Genomic DNA, 21,663 nt, shown 5'->3' with positions numbered 1-21,663 from the left:
TGTATACAAAAATAAATAAACTACAGTAAAAATGATGCATGCAAAACCAACACCATGGTGTGTTTACCCATTCATAGGCTGTCCATGATGTGCATCAGGCATAGGCAGCCCAAGTAACAATGTACAAAATGCAGCAACAGTTACCATTTACACAGGTGAAAACGACAGCACAGGAGGGCATTTTTTGACATGGAAGTGTAAGGGATTAAGTGCTGAAGAGTATGAAAGTAATAAAAATATACTTTTCTTTAAAATGTCATTATGGGATGGACCTTTAATGCAACATTTGTTGAGAAGGGATTGTGTCAGTGGAGGTGTGCAGGACACACTTTCAGCAGTAGCTGCAACAGTGTGGCTCAGTGTGCTCAAAAGGTCCAGATCACGAAACTGAACAATGTCTGCTACAAGACATGCAACAGGGTGGACTCTTCTGGGAGCAAATACTTCAACAACAGATGTTGCTATGGAAGTGCTAGCATTGCAGGAGTGGGATCTTGGTCATCCATGAGCAAACTGGCTACCATCTGCGAATGTAGCAGTTGACTGACTGTGGATATCCCCTCACCCTTGCAGGATAGCCACAGAAGATACTGTACATTCTAGTGTGACACAGTCCCTTTAAATAATCATCACACAGGACATGCACTCTTGTAGGTCATCATCCTCACTATCTCAGCCATTGCTGTAGTGATACTAGCCTGTCTCTCCACAATGACTGTGTACATACAATGGGTTGTGATGACTGTCGCACCAACCTTGGGGGATGGGGAGGTAACCCTGTCTCTACCCTCTGTGTCGACTCTGCCTATGAGTGATGCAGCAAATTCTGACATTTGTCTATTGGGAACCCTCACATTTCCCTGATCAACAGTGTTGCATAGGTTAATAATAGACTAGCTGCCTTTGTGGGTTTAAGCCTAGCCAATTTCCCTTTCAAAAGGATAATCAAGTTCTGAACTGTGTCTGTGACAAACATCTTAACCATTATACCACACCCCAGTCCCCATTAACCTGTCCTGCCTGTGAGATGTGGGTATTCACAGACATACAGGCTGTGTCCATGTCCTTGCTGCAGGTGCAGTGGCCAAATTCCGTGCGTCCAATGCACACTATCTTCCCCGACTTTGCCAGCTCATCCCTTCTACCATTATCTGAGGCTGCAGATCCCATCATCAGGCAGGGAGGGTACCGCAGTACTGGTGCTGGATGAAGTTTCACCTTTGAATACACCAAAGCGCAAAATACATGACCCAGCACCAGATGTATACATGCAACAGAGTTTTACAAATACGAACATAATAAAAAGTAATACTTTGTGCATATCATGTACAGATGGCTGTGGATGTTACTCTGACGTACCTGTATATACATCACAATTCAAATATATACCTTAAGTTTGATAGTAACCAAGGGGGTGCGGAGGACATACAGACATTGATGCACAGAAATATGTCTACATACTTGGGACAACTCTAACGGATTGTCTCTGGGGCCTGGGCTAGTTGCATCCAGCACTGCACTGTAAGACTCCACTCCCTTTGAGAGAAGCCAGGAACTCCGCCATCCCTGTGAGAGCTGCTAACACTAGACACCCCCAACAGTTGCCCTATGTTCCCATACCGAGAGATGTACTCGGTTAGGCACCACATACATCAGTGGTCCTGTAGCACATCATTTCATAACCACTGTTCTGGTCATGATATTCTCCCAGGCATGGTCCCAGTAGGGCTGGTTAACTGCATGCAAGCTGCAGAAATGTCATCCATGCAGACAGAGGGCCTGTAGTAGCATATTGTAAGAATTAAAGAACTGTATGAAACTGTGAATACTGGAAACGAATGTCTATCTTTTAACTACCCAGAACTATGCTGAAAGAGTACCAGTCCTTCCTTTATAAGCAGATTAAAGGTTTATTATGTTTATAGCAGCATACATCGGAGGCAGATGTCAATACTGTCTGAATCAAATCGTACTGTTTCAAATAACAGTGCTGATAAAACTGAAACAGACTGTATTACACTGTCTGTAGCTTCTGCACTCATACAGTCTGTAAATTCTGTACTCAATTATTTCTGCTGAACTTTGTCTCAAGTGTCTGTACCAAACATCTGTGGATTGCATTGCTAGGGCTTCCTACGTATCAGCCCAAACTAACTTCTTTGCCTGAAGTATCTCCTAAATAATACTAAAACCCTTTAAATTTCCTACAAGTTCTATACGTCTCTTTAACCTTGGTTCCCAAACCTCGTACCAACTAAACAAGATCGGTCTGTACTCAATGAAATGAATATTCTGTTAGCAAATTTCATTTTTATCTGAAGGTTGTTTCTCTGAACTCATTTGTATCCTTCAATGAAACATTCCTTTCTATTGAAACTGCATGCAAAATGTACTTCTGCTTTAATATGGCTGCATTTTCAGGCCTATTCAAAGAGAATACTGTATCTATGCCTAACAAATTATATTCAGTGAAATCTGATCTTACACACCTCATTCTCTGCATCTGAGAACGTAGGCTTACATGTGGATGATGCCACAGCAGCTACAGTAGTGTTTCTGCTTGGCCATTTTATTAAGCATTGCTCTGTTGGTATAAAAAAATTGGAATTAATAGCTTTGTTCTTGCATGGCCCTTACAACTAAGCAAGGAAACAACCATTTTTCTCACTGTTATAAACAATTTCTCTATTGAAACATGTTCAGTGAATACAACAATGAAATGTATTAAATTGTGCTCAGAGTACTAGATTATGGGTGTCTCCTCCATTAAGCTTAATTTTGCAGCCCAGCAATTGCTGTACCCTTGCAATTCTCCTTTCAATTAATCTTTTCCAACACAGGTCAGAAATACTAAGAAACCTGCATCTTATTTATCAATAGGTTGAGGGCCACTTAAAAGCAACTGTGCTACAAAATAAATGGATTCGTAAAACAGTGGCACTTGCCTTTCTCAAGCAAATATTTTTGCTGAAGTTCCGTTTTAAAATTCACCTTTTGCAAATCTCGAACTATGAGCAATAAAAGTTTCTAATGTGATGAGACTCTACCTGCCATCACACTTAAATCATGCAGCTTCTCCTGGCTTTCTGTCATGATTATGATAATTACAGTGCAACTAATTACGGTTTCTGAATCCCTCAATTTTCATGACAAGCACAACTGCTAACCATGGAGCTCGGATCTTCTTGATGCTGTGCACATGCCTGGGTTCCTGTAGGCAGAACCACGCAGGCACAGTCCAGACATATCTTCAATGGGGGAGTGTAATTCCATATTCAATTGTCCATACATGCAGCTAAATTGCAGCTGTCATAGCAGGCTACACAGGGCTACAGCTACGTTTCAAACTTAAAGTGTCACTGTTAACCACAATACAATTACCTATGTTTTCTTAGCTTGCCATGTGTTGCGTAAATGAGATGTCAGGTTATGCCTGTCTTTGTGCAGCAGAAGGGTCACATAAGATCTGATTTAGGCACCAGTTTTAAGCCACTTTTCAAATAGACTCTGTTTCTCAAAGTGAAACATCTGGATAAGGACCAAGTGGTGCTCCTTTTAGAGTGCAGAGGTGGTGTAAGGAGAAGTCCAAAATATTTCTGGACTCGCAGGGGCTTCTGTGAGAGGCTATAAAAGCTTCAGCATAACACTGAGGCCTGGAATAGTTTAGCCCATGCCATTACTAGTGCCACTGGCATCCCATGCACAAGGGAAAACTGCCATCACCATTAAAGTGACATGAGGTGCTGTAATCCCGACATCCTATGCCAATGGTAAGATGATGTTAAACAGCATTCTTAGCTGTGCATCATCTGTGACTATTAGAAAGTGCGCCTTTATCTCCATAGCTTCTAAAGACTGTTAAGTAAACAGGCAGCTGCACAGGAGAAGATTGGAACATCTTCAGACTATCTTGCCTTTAATATTAACAGTAATAGGGACTCATTTCCAAACAGTACACCTTTCATACACCACTGCCATAGATCAAAGGTAGCTTTATTATTATTAGTGTATTTGTTTGTACAGCATGTGATACACAAACTAGTGAGTCAGGATTTAGGGTACATGTCTACATCACAGTAATGCTTTGCTCCACATCTGTAACTTCAGACGGTTCCTAAATGCTCACTTCATTTTTGTCTTGCATCCTGAAAGAAAAAATGTCACCTCATCCAGTTCAACCATATCCTCATCTGGACATAACCTGGCTTCATCAAACTCTGGTTAAACAAAAGAATTTCACCCCAAAGCAATCAGGTGACCCTATAGTTTTAGCAATTTCTTCTGGTTCAGAGTAAAAGACATAATTCCAGACTGATTACTTACCTCTCTTTCAAGTCCAAAGATTTAACATTCAACCAGCCCCCACTCTTCAGACAATGATAATCATGCTCATGTTACAAGAACCCTGCATATCTGATGCTGCTTTAAAAGTACATTATTATAGGCTCATCCATAACTAGTAGGCAGTTAGTCCACAAACTGTTTCATCCTTGCCAATAACCCATATTCAAGGGTTTCCTCCTGCTTCCAGGGGAGGCAATGTATGACAGATCCAGGTATAATTAGCAGTGATCCATCCAACTGTAGAGATTTACTTTAAACGTGGCAAGGCTACAACATTTTTGACATGCAGTACAAGTTTATTCACTTTGTTAGGAATCAAAACTATCATGCCAAGTCATTTGATAATATAGAGATTTAAGTCCTCTGTTTCAAGAACTATTTGTTTTTCAAACATGTGGGAGATCAAAGAGGGGAAGGTCCCTCATGGCACACAAAAGGCTAAACCAATTAACTGGTACTGGCTCCTCTGCATTGTATTAAACAAACACTGTAAAGGCTGCAAATTTTACACCGACTGGGTTAAGCAATGTAATTACCTCAATGGTAGGATAGAGGAAGCAACTATATTTGCTGAATATATCATCTTCCTAGACTACCCATCTGATAGGAGGAGAACAGGATTCTGATAGGTTAAGACCCTCTTTAGGGCTGCTGCTGAGAAAAATTAGGCCTGGTTTGGGAAGGGGGTGTCCACCCAAACTGCCCAATTCCTGAGAGGGCAAAGTATCCGGTCTGCTTGCTTAGATACAGAGGCTACTTTGTCTAGGTTGTCATGAGTCATTTTGCTGATATTCTTTAAAATGTCAAAGGGTGGGGTCCACCCAAGAAGAAAGAGTAGTGTATCTACATGCTTGTTGTAATCTCTCTAATGTGACAGGATGAGGTCCACAGGCAAGTCACATTTCTCCTGCATTAACTAAAAAAGAAAATCACTGCATTTAGAGTCATCTGGTGGTGTCCAAAAAGAAGCAGTACCTGCTCTCTCTCTCTCCATCCAAGTCAGTTACTGGTTACTCCATACAGAAATTATCTCTAGTTTTCAGCAGGGTCCCCATGACCTTTTAGAGGAGAGTTTTGAAGACTTTGAAGGCTCAATCTTTCTGTGACTTTCTGTGGCATTTCAGAAGAAGCAAACAGTATAATCCCTTCAGTTTTAATACGTGTATACATTATCATTGTAATTATTGGGTCTACAAAAACCACTGACACTGGCAAATTCTGTTCTAGGATTTTTTTTGTACCAGATGCATCTGTACCAATGCCAGATCTGCTGGCATCAATACCAAGTGGACCTGTGGGAAGAAAAAGTTGTTCACAGTCAATATTGTGATGGGAACTGTGGGAGGCATCAGTGCTGGGTATACAGCAAAGACCAGCATGGGGAACAGATGGTACGTGAATGTATAGTGCCAAGTACTGTGTCAGTGCCAGATATAGTTCTAGGAAGGTCAACACTACATATTAAATTTTGTGGTGGCATCATTACTCAGCTCAACAAGATGCAAAAAAGGTGATGCTGATTAGGTCAGCACAAGAAATGCTGGCTTCAGCACTTGCTGTCTTGAAAAAAAAAAGTGTAGTGGGGATGTGTCTAGGACAAACGATATGAAAGCCTTCAAGGTGAAACAGGTAAAAAAAATGGGAGTCTCAAACTCTCAACGCCCCAGTGACATGGGAAAAGGAGAGCTAGCTGCCTGCACCCGAACCGTTTAACTCCCCAAATACCTTCTATCAGTTTCTTTTACCCAAAGTGTAGGTGGGGGAGGGGCAACATCAGCAACAGACAAGGCACCAAAGGTTCTCAGCAACTGTTCAGTTAAAGAAATCACTAGCTCGTCCTGATTATAGGAGCAGAAGACTAGGCTAGAGCTTCTTTTTCATAGGTAGCTACCACAAAAGTTTCTTTAGCGGGAAAAGCCAGTTTCATGAGGACCATCTGATGTCACCCAATTATTCAGCCTCAAGGCTGCAAATGGCTTAACGACAAGGGTCCAGCTTCAGAGTCAGTTGACTCTCCTGGCTCAAGCCTTTTCCCAATAAGGATCTGTTTCATTAGGAAATGTTCTTAAGTTTTCCTCAGTGTTGCTCTTACGCCACTCAATTCAATCTTAAGCAAACTGAGCAGCAGGTAGAGTGATGTTCTCCTAAACAATAAACATAACTGGCGTGCTTGCTGCAGGCACAGCAATCAAGTAGTAATTTGGGGGAAAACGGGCCTCAAGCCTGCACAATGAGGGGTGGGGGTGCATAACACCTAGAAACATTTCCTGCTAATATAATGGTAGAAGTGGTCTGCAGCAAAAAAAGAAGATCCAAACTTTCAACACAAGTAATAAATGAAGGAATGTAGCCTGGAAACTCCATGTCTGAAATTCTCACGCACTAAAGAACAGTAACTGCGCAGTCAGCTCTGAGGCATACAAAAAAAAGCCCTAACTATGCCTCAAGTGACCACAATCTGATCAGTGGCTTGAATACTGCATAAGCCAGACGAGAAGGATGGGAATGAGCAGCTGCTGCCATCTTGCTCATGCTAGCTAGGGATGCATCTCTGGCTTGCCACAAGAGTGGCACCTAAAAGAAGCATTAGGTCGTTATACTCAGTGGGGTCAGTTCCTGCCAAGCCTATGCTATCCAAGTGCATGTCACACCAGAAGCAGAGGGGTATTTGGCATGCAGCGGAAGACTGCAATAGTGTAGCATGGATTAGCTGCTGAGGAGGGAGGGAGGTAGGTGCTTCCACAGGGAGTGGCTAGGCCCCCCCAAAGGACCAGCAAGGTGACTACCATCAGACTCTCACCAGGGAATGGAGGAACAATCAGGATTCCTCACCTGAAGCAAATGAGCACTAGGGCTCTCATTTTACAGAGGAATAGGTTCATATGTACTTAACTAGGCTACTTATCTTAATAAACAAAGCAGTACATTTCCACTGTATATTTTTTAGCCCTTACATTTTGTATAAAACAACCCTGAGATGGCGTGGCTTAGGGACACAGGTGGACAGTGGTCTCACCTTCGATAACCACATCGCCACAACAGTCAGGAAATCCTACTATGTGGCACACCTCATCAATAAGGGCTTTTCATCCAGAAAAAAGGAGGTCATTGTCTCACTGTACTCATCTCTCATTAGACCCATTATAGAGTACAACGCCCAGTTTGGTATGTACCTCACAAGACATCTGCAACAGCTGGAAAGGCTGCAGAAATACCTTACTAAAAGAATCACAGGCCTAAAGAAGATGTCTTATACTGACAGTCTAAAAAAACTCCAGCTATACTCTGTGACATATCATCTACTCAGAGGCTATCTCTGCTTAACATACAAGGCCATGTCAAACCCTGAGCTGTTGGACATGCTCCACTTAAAGAAATCCCAATCCCTCAGAGCCACACGGTCTAGAGATTTAAACCTTGCCATCACAATGAACAAAACATGCTGGAGGGATAGGTTCCTGACCTAGAGACTCCCCATACTCTGGAATAGACTGCCCATACATGTCAAGCAGAGCGCCTCCTTGGCCCTCTTCAAAAGGAACCTTGACAATTGGATGGGAGATAGGAAATTCACCCCAGGGATCACATCAGTCGCCCTGCTAGAAAGGGGTCCAGGGAAGTAAGTATTGTAGGAAGAAATATCCAGGGAATTGTTATGGCTAGGCTTGTATATGCCCTAGGGCCGATAGCCTAGTACCAACCTATGAATAAGGATACGTTGCAACATTTATATGTTTTCCGAGCCATAAGGGACAGGGATCCTAAACAGTGGGTGAATTTGCAGTTACCCATCCATTTGTCTAAATTCGATATGAAGAGAGTAACAGAACAACTTTTTTTTACATGGAGAGTAAGACAGTGCCATAGAAATTTTCTGTAATACAAACCTATCCTCTAAGCTGTACTATTTATTTTGTAAAAGAGATTGGGATCTCCAGAGTGGATGCTCATGACACCATCAGATTTTCAAATGTGTAACAGGTTTGACAGAAGAGAGACCACTGAAGCTCTACATGCAAGGCACAGGTTGCTTCTCAGTAGCCTGTATTATACTGAAGAGTGACAAGGCTTTGAGACAGTCTGTGTAGTTTTTACAATTTAGGCTGTTAATTTTTTGTGAGACAGTTGCATGGCAGGTACGTATCAAAAGGGGTATTGTACTCCATGACCGGCCTAATCAGTGCCAAGTACAGTGGAACAATTACATCCCTGGACCTGGATGCAATATCTTTAGATACGAGCTGCACAATGAAAAAAAAGACTTCCTTATAACAGTGGATACATGGTGATCACTGAAGAGTTCATTGTCAAAACAGGTTCTTAGATCTCTAATTTCAGGATCAATCTTCACATCCCTGAAAATTGATCCCTAACTTCAGGCTCAGTCTTCAGGGATGTGCTGCCAATGTGATAGTTACAAAGGGAGTCGTGTTTGCCAAAGGATACAGTTATACAGTTCTTGCATTTAGTTTTGACAACAGCTATTTGTTTTGTAAGAATGCCAGGCTCCGTCTCCTGCTGGAACATACAAGTTGACTGGGTGTGCAGATAGAAAAGCCATCAGTTAGGGTACTACCGGCTGGGGAAAAAAATGGAAACTTGCAAGACTAGCCCATCATGACGAACTGTGGAAAAAGCAAGTATACTGAAAGCAGTCCTTATGCATAGCATATGGCTGATCCTACTAAAGAGAGGTCACGTCTTGAGAGATGACGTATTCCTCTTTTCAGTTACAAAGGATGAAAAGTTTAACAATATATTACACAGTCTAATAACCTAGCGTTGATTAGTGCTACATTATTCACTCATTTTGCCAAAGAAATGGGTGCTACATTACCTACTGACTTCTCAAAACATTGCGCAATGTAATGCATATGGCATGCAACTGAGCAACAGCAACTAAAACAGCTACCATAGTTACTGAAGTGTAGAACTCAGGAAAACATATTACTGCAGTTATGCATATGTTAGTGTACACAAACATGGTGAGCACTCACCTGGTACATATCCTCGATCATGTCTCATGTGCTCGACTATGGTTTGAACGTGTTGAGGATATCCAGCCTTTGCCAGGGTGAAGACAATCTGCATCAAGTCTCTATCCATGAGAGAAGCTTCAGTCTTTTCTACATTTCCTAATGTCTAATCAAGCACAAAAGGAAGAAAAATGTCTTACAAAGAAAGTAGTCAAAATAACAAATTAATCACTATCCATGATTATCTTCTAAAAGGCCCAGCTAACAGGACTCAAAACTGCTTGCAACAGCAGTCATTAACACAAAAAAAATGTACCACCCTCCCTCCCGGTACTGTTCTCCTTGCACAGAGTTTCTAATATTGGTGCAGAAGGGAAACACCCAACACATACTCCAGTTACTTAACACTTCTTTTCATTTTAAGGGCCCTCTGTCTGTTTTTAAAACAAGGCTCAGCTCTTTCACATTCTTGACTAATTTTCTTACTGAAAGAAAACACAAAAAAAAAAATGGAAGCTAGTAAAGGTGAACCAGAAGCAGCAAATTCTGGAAGAACCCAGTCCAAAAAAAATATTGCTGAGAGAGGAAGATGCATTCTTCCTTTTTCTAGATGTTCAAAAAGCAGAAAGGCCCAACCAATTACAAATATGGCAATATAGAGGCACAAAAATAAACCTTCAACCTAACATTCTACAGCACAGCCCTAGAAACATCTGCTTTTATAATCAGTCAGCCTTATCATGCCTACTAAACAGAGTAGAAACAGTGAAAATGCTCAATCAGGTAATGCAAAAAATGGCAGCAGACATTACCACAGCCCTGACTGAATAAACCTTGTCCTCAGAAGCTTACTGCACTTTTGATGGAAGTAAGCAGTGAATTTATTTATTCAAAGAACAGGACCATGTTTTAACAAACTTTGCTTTTTTTGGCAAAATAAAGCTGCAAGTATAAATAATGTGCCCTAATCTGGCAAGATAAACAACAAGCTGTCTACCCACCCACAGACTTCACATCAGCGTAGTCATTCTCCTTTAATTTTTCCAGAGATATATAAGCTAAACTATTTGGCTGAGCCTGGAAACTGAGGGTATGCTCCAAAATGTCCTAAATTGTACCATGCCATCATGGAAAAACAATGAAGAGCTGCTGAACAGCACAGCTGGAACTTTCTGCTCAGAAATATTTTACTGAAGTTACTGCTATCAGTAGGAGAGTTTCCCTCTCAAATGTAAGCAAAGTTAGTGTCACTGTTGAAGTTCACCTAGACCAGGCATGGGCAAACTACGGCCCGGGGGCCACATGCGGCCCGTTAAACGTTTTGATTCGGCCCGCCAAACTTGAAAAAATTTAATAAATTAACCTTGTTAATGTTTTATTTCCCCTGCAATTCTGATGTTTCCTCACTAGATGGTGCACTCTAGATATATTGGCTTTGTTGAGGTGAAGCGTAGGCCTATTACTCCACGTTTGCACTTTACCCTTTGATCCACCGCCCCTCTATGAAGATGAGCGGACCCAAGAAAAGGAAAGTGGACAGAGAATGTCGAGTGTTCAATAAGGAGTGGACAACTAAATATTTTTTCACTGAACACCGATCATCTGCTGTTTGCCTAATATGCCAAGAAACTGTGGCGGTTTTTAAAGAGTATAATATTAGCCGTCACTTTGCCACAAAGCACGCTAATTATGCTAGCAAGCTCTTAACAAAAGAACGGGAAGCTGCTGCTGAGAAGGTGGCAGCTAATTTGAAGGCTCAGCAAAGTTTTTTTCACCGTCAAACTGCCATTCAAGAGTCAAGTACCAAGGCCAGTTTTATGCTTTCATTCAAAATAGCAAAGGCCAGCAAACCACTGTCTGAGGGCGAGTTTTTAAAAGAATGTATGGTAGAGACAGCAGGTATTTTGTGCCTGGAGACCAAAGACAAATTTGAGAAAATCAGTTTATCACGGCGGCCTTTCCTCTGTCACAAGACCCCGAAACAGCTCCAGAGGAGCTTCAGCTCGAACTGATCGACCTTCAGTCCGACCCTGCCTTAAAAGAGAAGTTCAGCTCTCTGAAACTAAATGACTTCTATGCTTCACTCAATGATGCCGCGTTTCCAAATCTAAGGCGAAAAGCGCAGATGATGTTGGCTTTGTTCGGCTCTACCTTCGTGTGTGAACAGACCTTCAGCGTCATGAACATCAACAAAGCCAGCCACAGATCCAAGTTAACAGACCTACACCTCAGATCCATCCTGAGAATCGCCACAACAAAACTAACTCCAGACTTTGATGCTAAAAAAGGAGACCAACAACACTGCTCCCATTAAAATGTGTGTGTCTCCGTGATACGCACGTTGTTAAAATAAACAGTGCGCGTAGATCAAATATAACGCTTCACAGACTGACTTGCTGCAACTGTTTCGTCCTTGCACTGGTCGTTGTTGACTTTTAGCACCGGGGAAACAAATTGAATAAAAGGAACAGGACAAGTACATCTGCATCTCCTACCGTTTTTGAAAAAAAAGACCGTCAGGAGGAGAGTGATGGTGATATCCTGAAGGATAACAGAACGTTCAGTGCTTTAAAATAAAATGGTCATTTATTTGATTTTCAGTGTTTAAAGACTCATTTCGAAGTCAGAGATTTTATTGTAATGCTTTTCTTCATTTTCATTGGAAATTAAAGCACATGTTTTCTCCATATCCCAAGATGTGTATTTTTCCCCCAATGAGGTGATGTTTTCAAAGCATGCCATCTATCTGCTCCTGTTCCGGCCCCTTTGTCAAATGTTAGAACTCAATGTGGCCCACGAATCAAAAAGTTTGCCCACCCCTGACCTAGACAATAAACACAAGACTAAGTGGAATGCACCTCTGGGAAAGCCTGGTGTGCTCTGATATTGCCAATGGCAACTCGCTTTCAGCCACCGGAAAATTTGAAATGGACCTGCAACAACTGGAATAGCCGCAAAATACCTCACTAAAAGAATCACAGGCCTAAAGCAGATGCCCTATGCTGACCATCTAAAAAAACTCCAGCTACACTCTGTCACATATTGTCTACTCAGAGACGATCTCTGCTTAACATACAAGGCCATGTCAAACCCAGAGCTGCTGGCCATGCTACACTTAAAGAAATCCCAATCCCTCAGAGCCACACCCTCCAGGGATCTAAACCTTGTCATCACAATGAACAAAACATGCTGAAGGGTTAGGTTCCTGACCCAGAGACTCCCCAGACTATGGAATAGACTGCCCATACATGCCAAGCAGAGTGCCTCTTTGGTCCTCTTCAATAGGAACCTTGACGATTGGATGGGAGATAGGAAATTCACCCCGGGGATCACGTCAGTTGCCCTGATAGACAAGGGTCCAGGGAAGTAAATATTGTGAGAAGAAATAGCCAGGGAATTGTTATGGCTAGGTTTATATAGACCCTAGAGCCAATAGACTAGTACCAACCTATGAACATATGATCCTACATTTTTGCAGTCAAAAGCTATGCAAGTGTCTAGATGGATGCTAACAAGGGGAATAAGGGTCTGCTCCCCAACATTAGAGCCATTTGCACCCTGCTAGTCACTTGAATAATAATCTAATTAATCAGTAATCAATGGCGGGCATTGGGGGTAAATACTATACAATCCACACCAAGAAGCTGAATATGGCAGATCTGAACCATCTAGTGATAAGGTGGTAGGTGGAGTAGTAAGGCCCCACTAAGGAGAAGGCACATTCCAACAATATACAATTACCGGGAATGCAAAAACAGAGCTAATTCAACTAGCTGTCAGTCATAATACTTCTCTCAAATACTGAGGAATGTGAAATTTCTAATTTAAATTGCTGAAAGCTACAAAAGGACCACCTTGATGGCCAAAGAGGATAAAATCTTTAAGAAAACCTCCACTCCAGACTGCACATCAGTACAGTGCTTATTATATATGCACTGCCCCAGTCGTACAAATAAGAAATTGAACTACAGCAGGTACATGCAACATGTCGTGCTCAATGGAAAGGCTATTCATACAAACACTTAGTAGGTTCACTACTACTGCATAGCTAGACAAATTAAGAATGCAGCCAAGGCCCTTCTCAAAAGCAGACAGAATGTGGTTACACACTTCCATGTCACATCTCTCAAGGTTGTTTTTAAACTTCCAAGAACACCAGAAGTAAAAAGTATGTCATCATAACAAGGTATCCACATATATTATCAACCCAAAACTTGTCAACTTATCAGACTTAAGCTAGGTGATTGATTACTGTTAGGAAAGCCACTTTGCATAACCATCTGCTATAAGGATTCAAGCTTACAGAAGCTGCATTTCTGTCATTTGCCCTTTTTACACCTTTTTCTTGGGAGAATCTAGAAGCCCCTATATGCTTAAGTGACTTAATCAGAGTCATGCAATATACAAACTGAAGGCAACACTTCAAATTAGTCGAAGTAGGGAAAAATATTATTCAGTTTATCCTTAAAAGAGAGATGGCTAGTAAAGGTTTTTCCTGTACTCTCAAATGAGATATGACATTATTCACATTAGTCAGTGCTCAGATGCTGCATCTAAGTACAACCAAACATGTATTATAGCAATAACCCATGGCTGGGTGTAGGTAATGCTGGATTTACCAACAGTTGGCATGGTTTGGTCACTCGGGTGAATAACAGTAGACATTACAGACAGGAAGCTTGGGAAGGGTAAAGAAATTAAAGTTTGTAAAATAATTGGTTGTGATAAACCAGTAAATTGTCAAAAAGGAACATTTCTACTGTAGATTTACTACTGACAGTGGTAGGAATTCAATGAATGAAGATGCCTTCTGTTATAAGAACATCATTAGCAGTTTTGTCTATAGTCAAGATTCTTATTCAAGAAAAAAAAGTATGTTTTGTAATCAACTTTTTTTTAAAGAAACAACTTTACTAAATTATCACTTATGATACAGGCAATCATATATTTATACAAACAAAAACAAACATACTGACATAATTATAGTTGGAAGCATTATACATCACTTATAATCTATCCAGTCACAGTCAGGCAAACATTACACAGCTCATTCAAATCTTGCCTTCTTTTAAACCTCATTTCTTATCTGCATGTATTGTTCCCCCAATTTCCATTTTTTTATGCAATTTGCTCCTACCCTTTTCTAAAGATCCCATTTGCAGTTGTTTTATTTCTTTTACTATATTTACTACTACTAGTACATTTGGTTTAGACTTTGATTTCTGTTTCCTAGCAAATGCGTTTTTGGCAGCCACCATAATTAGAATTAGCAAGGCCTATGCCTAGGCAATTCCGATTCTGCATCATAGCTCAAAAATTATTTCCTTAAGTCATACCAATTTGCTTACCCAATATTTCTGATACAGTAGTCTGCAGGGAATTTTTAAAATCTGCCAACTCATTACATCCACGAAAATAAGTCCCCAATTACCTCTTTCTTCCCCATCACACCGCCAAAATCTGCTATCTACCCAAAGAGAAAACTTAGTCTACAAAGGTATTTTCACTCCAAGTAAACACTACCAAGCAAAGTTACTAAATTTTCTACACTTTGTTGCATATTTGTGAGACATACATATATCCTCCATTGTTTCTTTGTGAATTGCTTATCCAATCTCTCTTCCCAATCCTTTCTAACATCCTCTGATTCTTATAACTGTCAAACAATATTTTATAAGCTCTACTAATTACTTCTTTTTTAAACAGCAGCTTCTGTTCTAGATTCTACTAGAAACACTACCTGTGATGGTCTTTCGCTTAGAATCCCCCTATTCCTTTCTCTTTGCCTATACTCTGATAATCATTGATAGGGAAGTCAATTTCTAGCCTGCAGTCCAAACAAATTCTTGGCCTCTTCACATTCTGTTACTTTTCCCTCTCTATTTGCTCCCAATACCTTGGTTGTTTTGCCCGTTTTCTCCAATAAATTCCAGATCCTTCTTGCCTATTGCCTGTATCCCTAATTGCAGACATCCCTATTGGCAAAATCTCCTTTCTCCATTGCCTCGTTGACTTAGTTCTTAGAACACCTTCTGCTACTTTATAAACATGATATTTTGTATGGTTACTGTTATGGTCCAGAAGGATCTGCATCCAAAATTCCAGTCTCTCCTTGTTTTTTGAGCTTCCTCCCTGTTTTGTCAGCATCCCTTTCCACTTTGAATTATATGTTTCTTCTTGTGATATGTACAGGGGCCTTAACTGTGTAGCTCTGAAATATTCCTTCAAATCAAGTAATCCCAGAATGCCTTGCTCTGTTGGAAGAATCGGCTTATCCCACTTGACTCTTGCCATCTTCCCCCTCCTAGATAAAACCCTTCACCTCTATTAATTGCTATCCAAACATCTCTTCTAGTTGATAAAAAATATGCCTGACTTGTACATAAAAATAAAGTAACTAAAAACATTTTAACTGCTTGGATCTTGCTATCCATAAAACAGAGCTTCCAATTTCTCAGTTTTTGTTTAGTCTCTTCCCACATATCCTTAGCTGCCACACCAGAATCCTTACTTCATTTTTATCATGTCCCCATAAATATTGATATTGCTGAAACAATTCATGTGTGGGTGTATAATTTACAGTTATTGCCTTCATTTTAGCTTCATTAATTTTGTATCCTGAAAAGATGTGGAACAGTCTCAAAATGTTTCACAACACTGAAATGCCCTTTTCTGGTTTTATCAGGTATAAAATAATATCATCTGCAAATAGAGGCATACCAATTATATCCTTGAATTTCTAAGCCACTTAATTTCTTTGCTAATGGTTCTAAATGTAATGCAATTAACAAGGTGAAAGAGGACACCCTGCCTGGTTCCTCTGCTCAAACAGAAATTCTCAGAGAGCTCCTCACCCACTTTGATTTTCGCCTCAGATCCCTTGTATATCCTCCTAATCAACCTTACACTTATCAGGAAATGCAAATGTTTCCACCGACCTGTTCATTAACACCCACATTACTCTGTCAAATGCTTTCTATGCATCAAGAGCGACCAACAGCAGTGACATTTTCTTACATTCTGCTTCTTTCTGAATTATTAATGTTAATATTGTCAAATGTTTGACTCCCCTCCACAAAAACCACATTGATCCATACCTACCAATTCTGGCATCACCTTTGCCATTCCTTAAGCCATTCTAGAGAAACACCTTATAATTATGGTTTAGGATTGAAATGGGCCTGTATGAAACTGGATCTGATGGGTCTTTACCCTTTCTAAGTATTACAGCCACCACAGCTTTCTTCCAGGATATTTGTGCTTCTCCTCATCTTAAAATACTGTCAAACAAAACATTCCAGATCTTTATCAGGATTTTTTCCCTCCTAGCTTCCAAACTTCCATGGGAATACCATATATTCCTGGGGACTTTCCTGTGGATTGGTTACACTGCCACTTTTATTTAATCTCCTCCTATCCTGTTAGTAACCAAGCCTCATCTACTTCTAACCCTAACATATTTAATTCTTCCACAAAACTTTCCATCTGTACCTTTTCTTGATTTCCATATTTCTCTGCTTTATACAGACTTTCATAAAATTTTCAAGATATTTCTAGTACCTCTACAGGATCTCTCGTTACCTTCCTTGTTATAGGCTCCCTAAAACTGACAACAATCCTTTAACTTTTTGTTACCCGAGACGTTGTGCTAAAAGGTTTTTGTGCTCTCGAGTTATCAAAAAGTAGTTGCTCAACAGCAATCTTTCTAAACACATACATATTATTGAGTGAATCCCTTATTTTCTGTTTAGCATTCTGCAATTGCTCCTTTTCTTGTTCTGTGAGATTCCCCCTATTCTGCAATACATTAACCTTTGTCAGTCCCTCTAAATAATTCTTGTTGCTTCTTAACCACATCTCTCTCATTTTCATCCTATTTTTAAACTCCACTTTAATTTTATCCTACTCCCTAGCTATATTTTTAGAAGAAATTTTTATTTTCTCTAATAAATCCTGAATAATTTTCACTACCCATTCCTTAAATTCTTCTCTTTTCAAGATACAGAAGGGAAAGCACCAGTGTCTCATTTTTATTTCATTATCCTGTATTTTTATTGTAGTTATTATTGGCGCATGATCCAAAATAGTTATTGTGATCCATATCAACACTTTTAATCAAATGCACATGTTCCTGTGATATATTCTGTCTAATCTAGTCCAGTTTTTGTATCTTTGGGAGTGCAACATAAATTCACTCTGAACTCCTACTACTGAATTCACATATTTCCATAAATTTCTTAAACAAATCTACCCTCCTTTGTTATAATATTCCCATCTGGGACCACAATACATCTTCATTGCTGCAAATCTAATTCCATTACGCACATACAAGTAATATTCCCTGGTGAAATCAGATTTCTCTATGATAAGAAAACTCCATTATAGCAGTTTTAAGTGGAATATAAATACATGCCAGTGTAATTTAACACACTTGCCAGTAGCCCCTTAGCACTAGAAATCTATAATTACCTTTGTTATCCTCATCTAGCAGTATTAGAGCTCCTCTGGCAATTGATATAGGTACTCCTCTTTTCCAGACTAGCACCTCTGTCAAGCAAAGCAATAAAGCCATGGATAAAATCTTCAGTGAACACTCGTTTACTTAGCAGATTCCAACAGTTGCAGAACCACCAGTACTAACACATAGCACATAAACATCTTCAAGTCTCCGTTTGATAAACTTAATCAGATGTGGACCATCCCAAATTCAATTCTTTCTTCCAGACAGTCATTTAAACACCTTCTCTCGACAAATGACAATTATACACAGTTGAGTGTATAATTGTCATTTGTCGAGAGAAGGTGTTTAAATGACTGGCTGGAAGAAAGAATTGAATTTCGGATGGCCCACATCTGAAGTCTATCAAACGGAAATGGAGACTTGAAGACGTTTATGTGTTTTGTGTTCGTGCTGGTAGTTCTGCAACTGTTGGAATCTGTTAAATAAATGAGTGTTCACTGAAGATTTTATCCGTGGCTTTATTGCTTTGCCTGACAGAGGTGCTAGTGTGGATTACTGGTCTTTGAGCTTTGGTACCTGGTTGCGTGCTGTTTTTGGGAAGTACTCCTCTTTTTCTTTGTCCAGGTATTCTGCTGGATAACTGTTCTGAAAACCTTTCTTTCTCAAATTCACGTGTTCAGTTCTTTCCAAATGCATCTCCTGTAGCATAGTTATTTGTACTCTACATTTGGTTAATATAGTTCACTATTCTTTCTTTTTTGTAAGACGGAGGAAGGTGTGTGTCTGTGTGTATGTGTGTAAGACGGAGGAAGGTGTGTGTCTGTGTGTATGTGTGTAAGACGGAGGAAGGTGTGTGTCTGTGTGTATGTGTGTAAGACGGAGGAAGGTGTGTGTCTGTGTGTATGTGTGTAAGACGGAGGAAGGTGTGTGTCTGTGTGTATGTGTGTAAGACGGAGGAAGGTGTGTGTCTGTGTGTATGTGTGTAAGACGGAGGAAGGTGTGTGTCTGTGTGTATGTGTGTAAGACGGAGGAAGGTGTGTGTCTGTGTGTATGTGTGTAAGAGGGAGGTAGGTGTGTGCGTGTGTGTGTGTGTATAAGAGGGAGGTGTGTGTGTGTGTTGTTTAAGAGGGAGGAAGGTGTGTGTGTGTGTGTGTGTGTGTGTGTGTGTGTGTGTGTGTGTGTGTGTGTGTGTGTGTGTGTATGTATAAGAGGGAGGCAGGGGTGTGCGTGTGTGTGTGTAAGAGGGAGGAAGGTGCGTGTGTGTGTGTAAGAGGGAGGAAGGTGCGTGTGTGTGTGTAAGAGGGAGGAAGGTGCGTGTGTGTGTGTAAGAGGGAGGAAGGTGCATATGTGTGGAAGAGGGAGAAAGGTGCGTGTGTGTGGAAGAGGGAGGAAGGTGCGTGTGTGTAAGAGGGAGGCAGGTGCGTGTGTGTGTAAGAGGGAGGCAGGGGTATGTGTGTAAACGGGAGGAAGGTGTGTGTGTGTAAGTGGGAGAAAGGTGTGTGTGTGTGGAAGAGGGAGGAAGGTGCGTATGTGTGGAAGAGGGAGAAAGGTGCGTATGTGTGGAAGAGGGAGGAAGGTGCGTGTGTGTGGAAGAGGGAGGAAGGTGCGTGTGTGTGGAAGAGGGAGGTAGGGCTGTGCGTGTGTGTGGAAGAGGGAGGTAGCTGTGTGTGTGTGTAAGAGGAAGGTGTGTGTGTGTAAGCGGGAGGAAGGTGTGTGTGTGTGTAAGCGGGAGGAAGGTGTGTGTGTGTGTAAGCGGGAGGAAGGTGTGTGTGTGTGTAAGAGGGAGGAAGGTGTGTGTGTGTGTAAGAGGGAGGAAGGTGTGTGTGTGTGTGTGTGTGTGTGTGTGTGTGTGTGTGTGTGTGTGTGTGTGTGTGTGTGTGTGCGCATGTAAGAGGGAGGATGGTGTGTGCGTGTAAGAGGGAGGATGGTGTGTGCGTGTAAGAGGGAGGATGGTGTGTGCGTGTAAGAGGGAGGATGGTGTGTGTGCGTGTAAGAGGGAGGATGGTGTGTGTGCGTGTAAGAGGGAGGATGGTGTGTGTGCGTGTAAGAGGGAGGATGGTGTGTGTGCGTGTAAGAGGGAGGATGGTGTGTGTGCGTGTAAGAGGATGGTGTGTGTGCGTGTAAGAGGGAGGATGGTGTGTGTGCGTGTGTGTGTGTGTGTAAGAGGGAGGAAGCTAGGTGTGAGTGTGTATAAGAGGGAGGAAGGTGTGTGTGTGTGTGTGTGTGTGTGTGTGTGTGTGTGTGTGTGTGTAAGAGGGAGGAAGGTGTGTGTGTGTGTGTGTGTGTGCGCGTGTAAGAGGGAGGAAGGTGTGTGTGTGTGTGTGCGCGTGCGTGTAAGAGGGAGGAAGGTGTGTGTGTGTGTGTGTGTGTGTGTGTGTGTGTGTGTGTGTGTGTGTGTGTGTGTGTGTGTGTGTGAGTGTAAGAGGGAGAAAAGTGTGTGTGTGTGTGTAAGAGGGAGAAAGGTGTGTGTGTGTGTGTGTAAGAGGGAGAAAGGTGTGTGTGTGTGTGTGTGTGTGTGTGTGTGTGTGTGTGTGTGTGTGTGTGTGTGTGTGTGTGTGTGTGTGAGAGAATTCTTCTGGTGGAGAAGCAGCTGGAATGGATTCTTCAGCATCTGAGTCTTCATAATTGGAGAAAGGAGCCTCTGGCTGGTCTGTAATATCTGAGTCATCCGCAGAATCATCAGAGGACACAGGCTTGGGGGGGCTCTGCTCTAGGTCTCTTTTCTGGGGGCTGAGAGGCCCTGTCTGGGTGAGATTGAGATCCCCTAATTAAGGATATTAAATCTTCTGCCAGAGTAAGCATTTGTGAACTAGAAGTTGGCCTGGTTGAGGGGGGTTTAACAGGCACTGATTTAGTAGATTTGGCTGCTTTAGCCCTGGCAAAGGCCTTAATAGACATGGCTGCAGGAGGCCTAGCAGTACCACGTGCTGGGGTAGAGACATCCAAAGGGATGGTGTCTGATAAGTCACTAGTAACCACTGTTGTAGGTAAAATTTCTGAGGCCGATTCAAGTAAGGTAGCAGGAACCTCAGTAGTAGTCATTGATTCAGCTGTACTTTGATCAGTTTTCGGTTTCGGCGAAACTGAGACACTCATGTTTGCTTAACCATGGTTTCGCGAAACAGAGGACCCGAGTGTCGGTCTTTTCTTTCGTTTTTAACAATTTGGGTAGTCGGAGGATCCGGCGGCATAATGTACGCAAAATCTGAGCGAAAAACTGTTCAGCAAACTCCGACCGACGCCTAAGCGTTCGTCGGTTGAATGAAGCACAGGCGAACAGGCTGCTACGTCGTGGTCTGGGCCTAAACAAGGCAAACAGTAAGAGTGGAAATCTTTATGAGGTATTTGTTTCCCACAAGTTAAACAGTTATTGACTTTTTCTGACATCGGCTGAGGCAAGAAAGAGTCTAGCGGGTACTTAGCTTTTAGAAGTCTTCGAAGTAGTATTCGGTAGTAGTAATCTCTGGATCTGACCGACCGGCACTTGTGAACAGCTTCTGCTTCGGGCGCCACGCGGCAAGAAAGACTGAGGAAAATGGCGTCGGCTGATCCCTTTATACCCGAAGACCAGCAGAGATGACGTCGGGTGAAGTGCGACATCAGCCGAAGCCGGACCCGGACTTTGGAATCCGGCCGACCGAGGGGCTGCCTGACGACAGGACAACCCAGTTGTTATGACTGCAGATGCATCCATGAAGGACATCTCAAATGTTACTTTATTTATATTACTCTCAGTCTAAAAACACAATCCAAAATATAGGGGTCTGCCAAAATATTTCCTTTATAAGAGAGGTCCTTCAGCTTGCAAAGTTTTGGAACCACTGGTTTAGAAAACAACTGCTGCCATCAAAAGTCCAAGTACATTCAAAGCATGCTGTTACC

The 21,663-nt window shown here is 41.6% G+C and overlaps 1 protein-coding gene across 1 annotated transcript in view; it reads right to left on the bottom strand.

The window, feature by feature from the left end:
* Window positions 1-21,663, bottom strand: part of LRPPRC (leucine rich pentatricopeptide repeat containing) — a 1,486,422-nt gene that overhangs the window by 1,224,807 nt on the left and 239,952 nt on the right. The window contains exon 8 of the mRNA XM_044079460.1: window positions 9,342-9,486. Coding sequence (XP_043935395.1) covers window positions 9,342-9,486 — 145 coding nt within the window. The remainder of the gene's footprint in view (window positions 1-9,341; window positions 9,487-21,663) is intronic.

The sequence above is a fragment of the Protopterus annectens genome, chromosome 1.part0 (genome assembly GCF_019279795.1).
Source record: "Protopterus annectens isolate FY-2018-M chromosome 1.part0, PAN1.0, whole genome shotgun sequence".
NCBI classification, from domain to species: Eukaryota; Metazoa; Chordata; order Ceratodontiformes; family Protopteridae; genus Protopterus; species Protopterus annectens.
The sequence above is the reverse complement of the archived record's forward strand: the minus strand, read 5'-3'. Positions and strand labels throughout refer to the sequence as shown.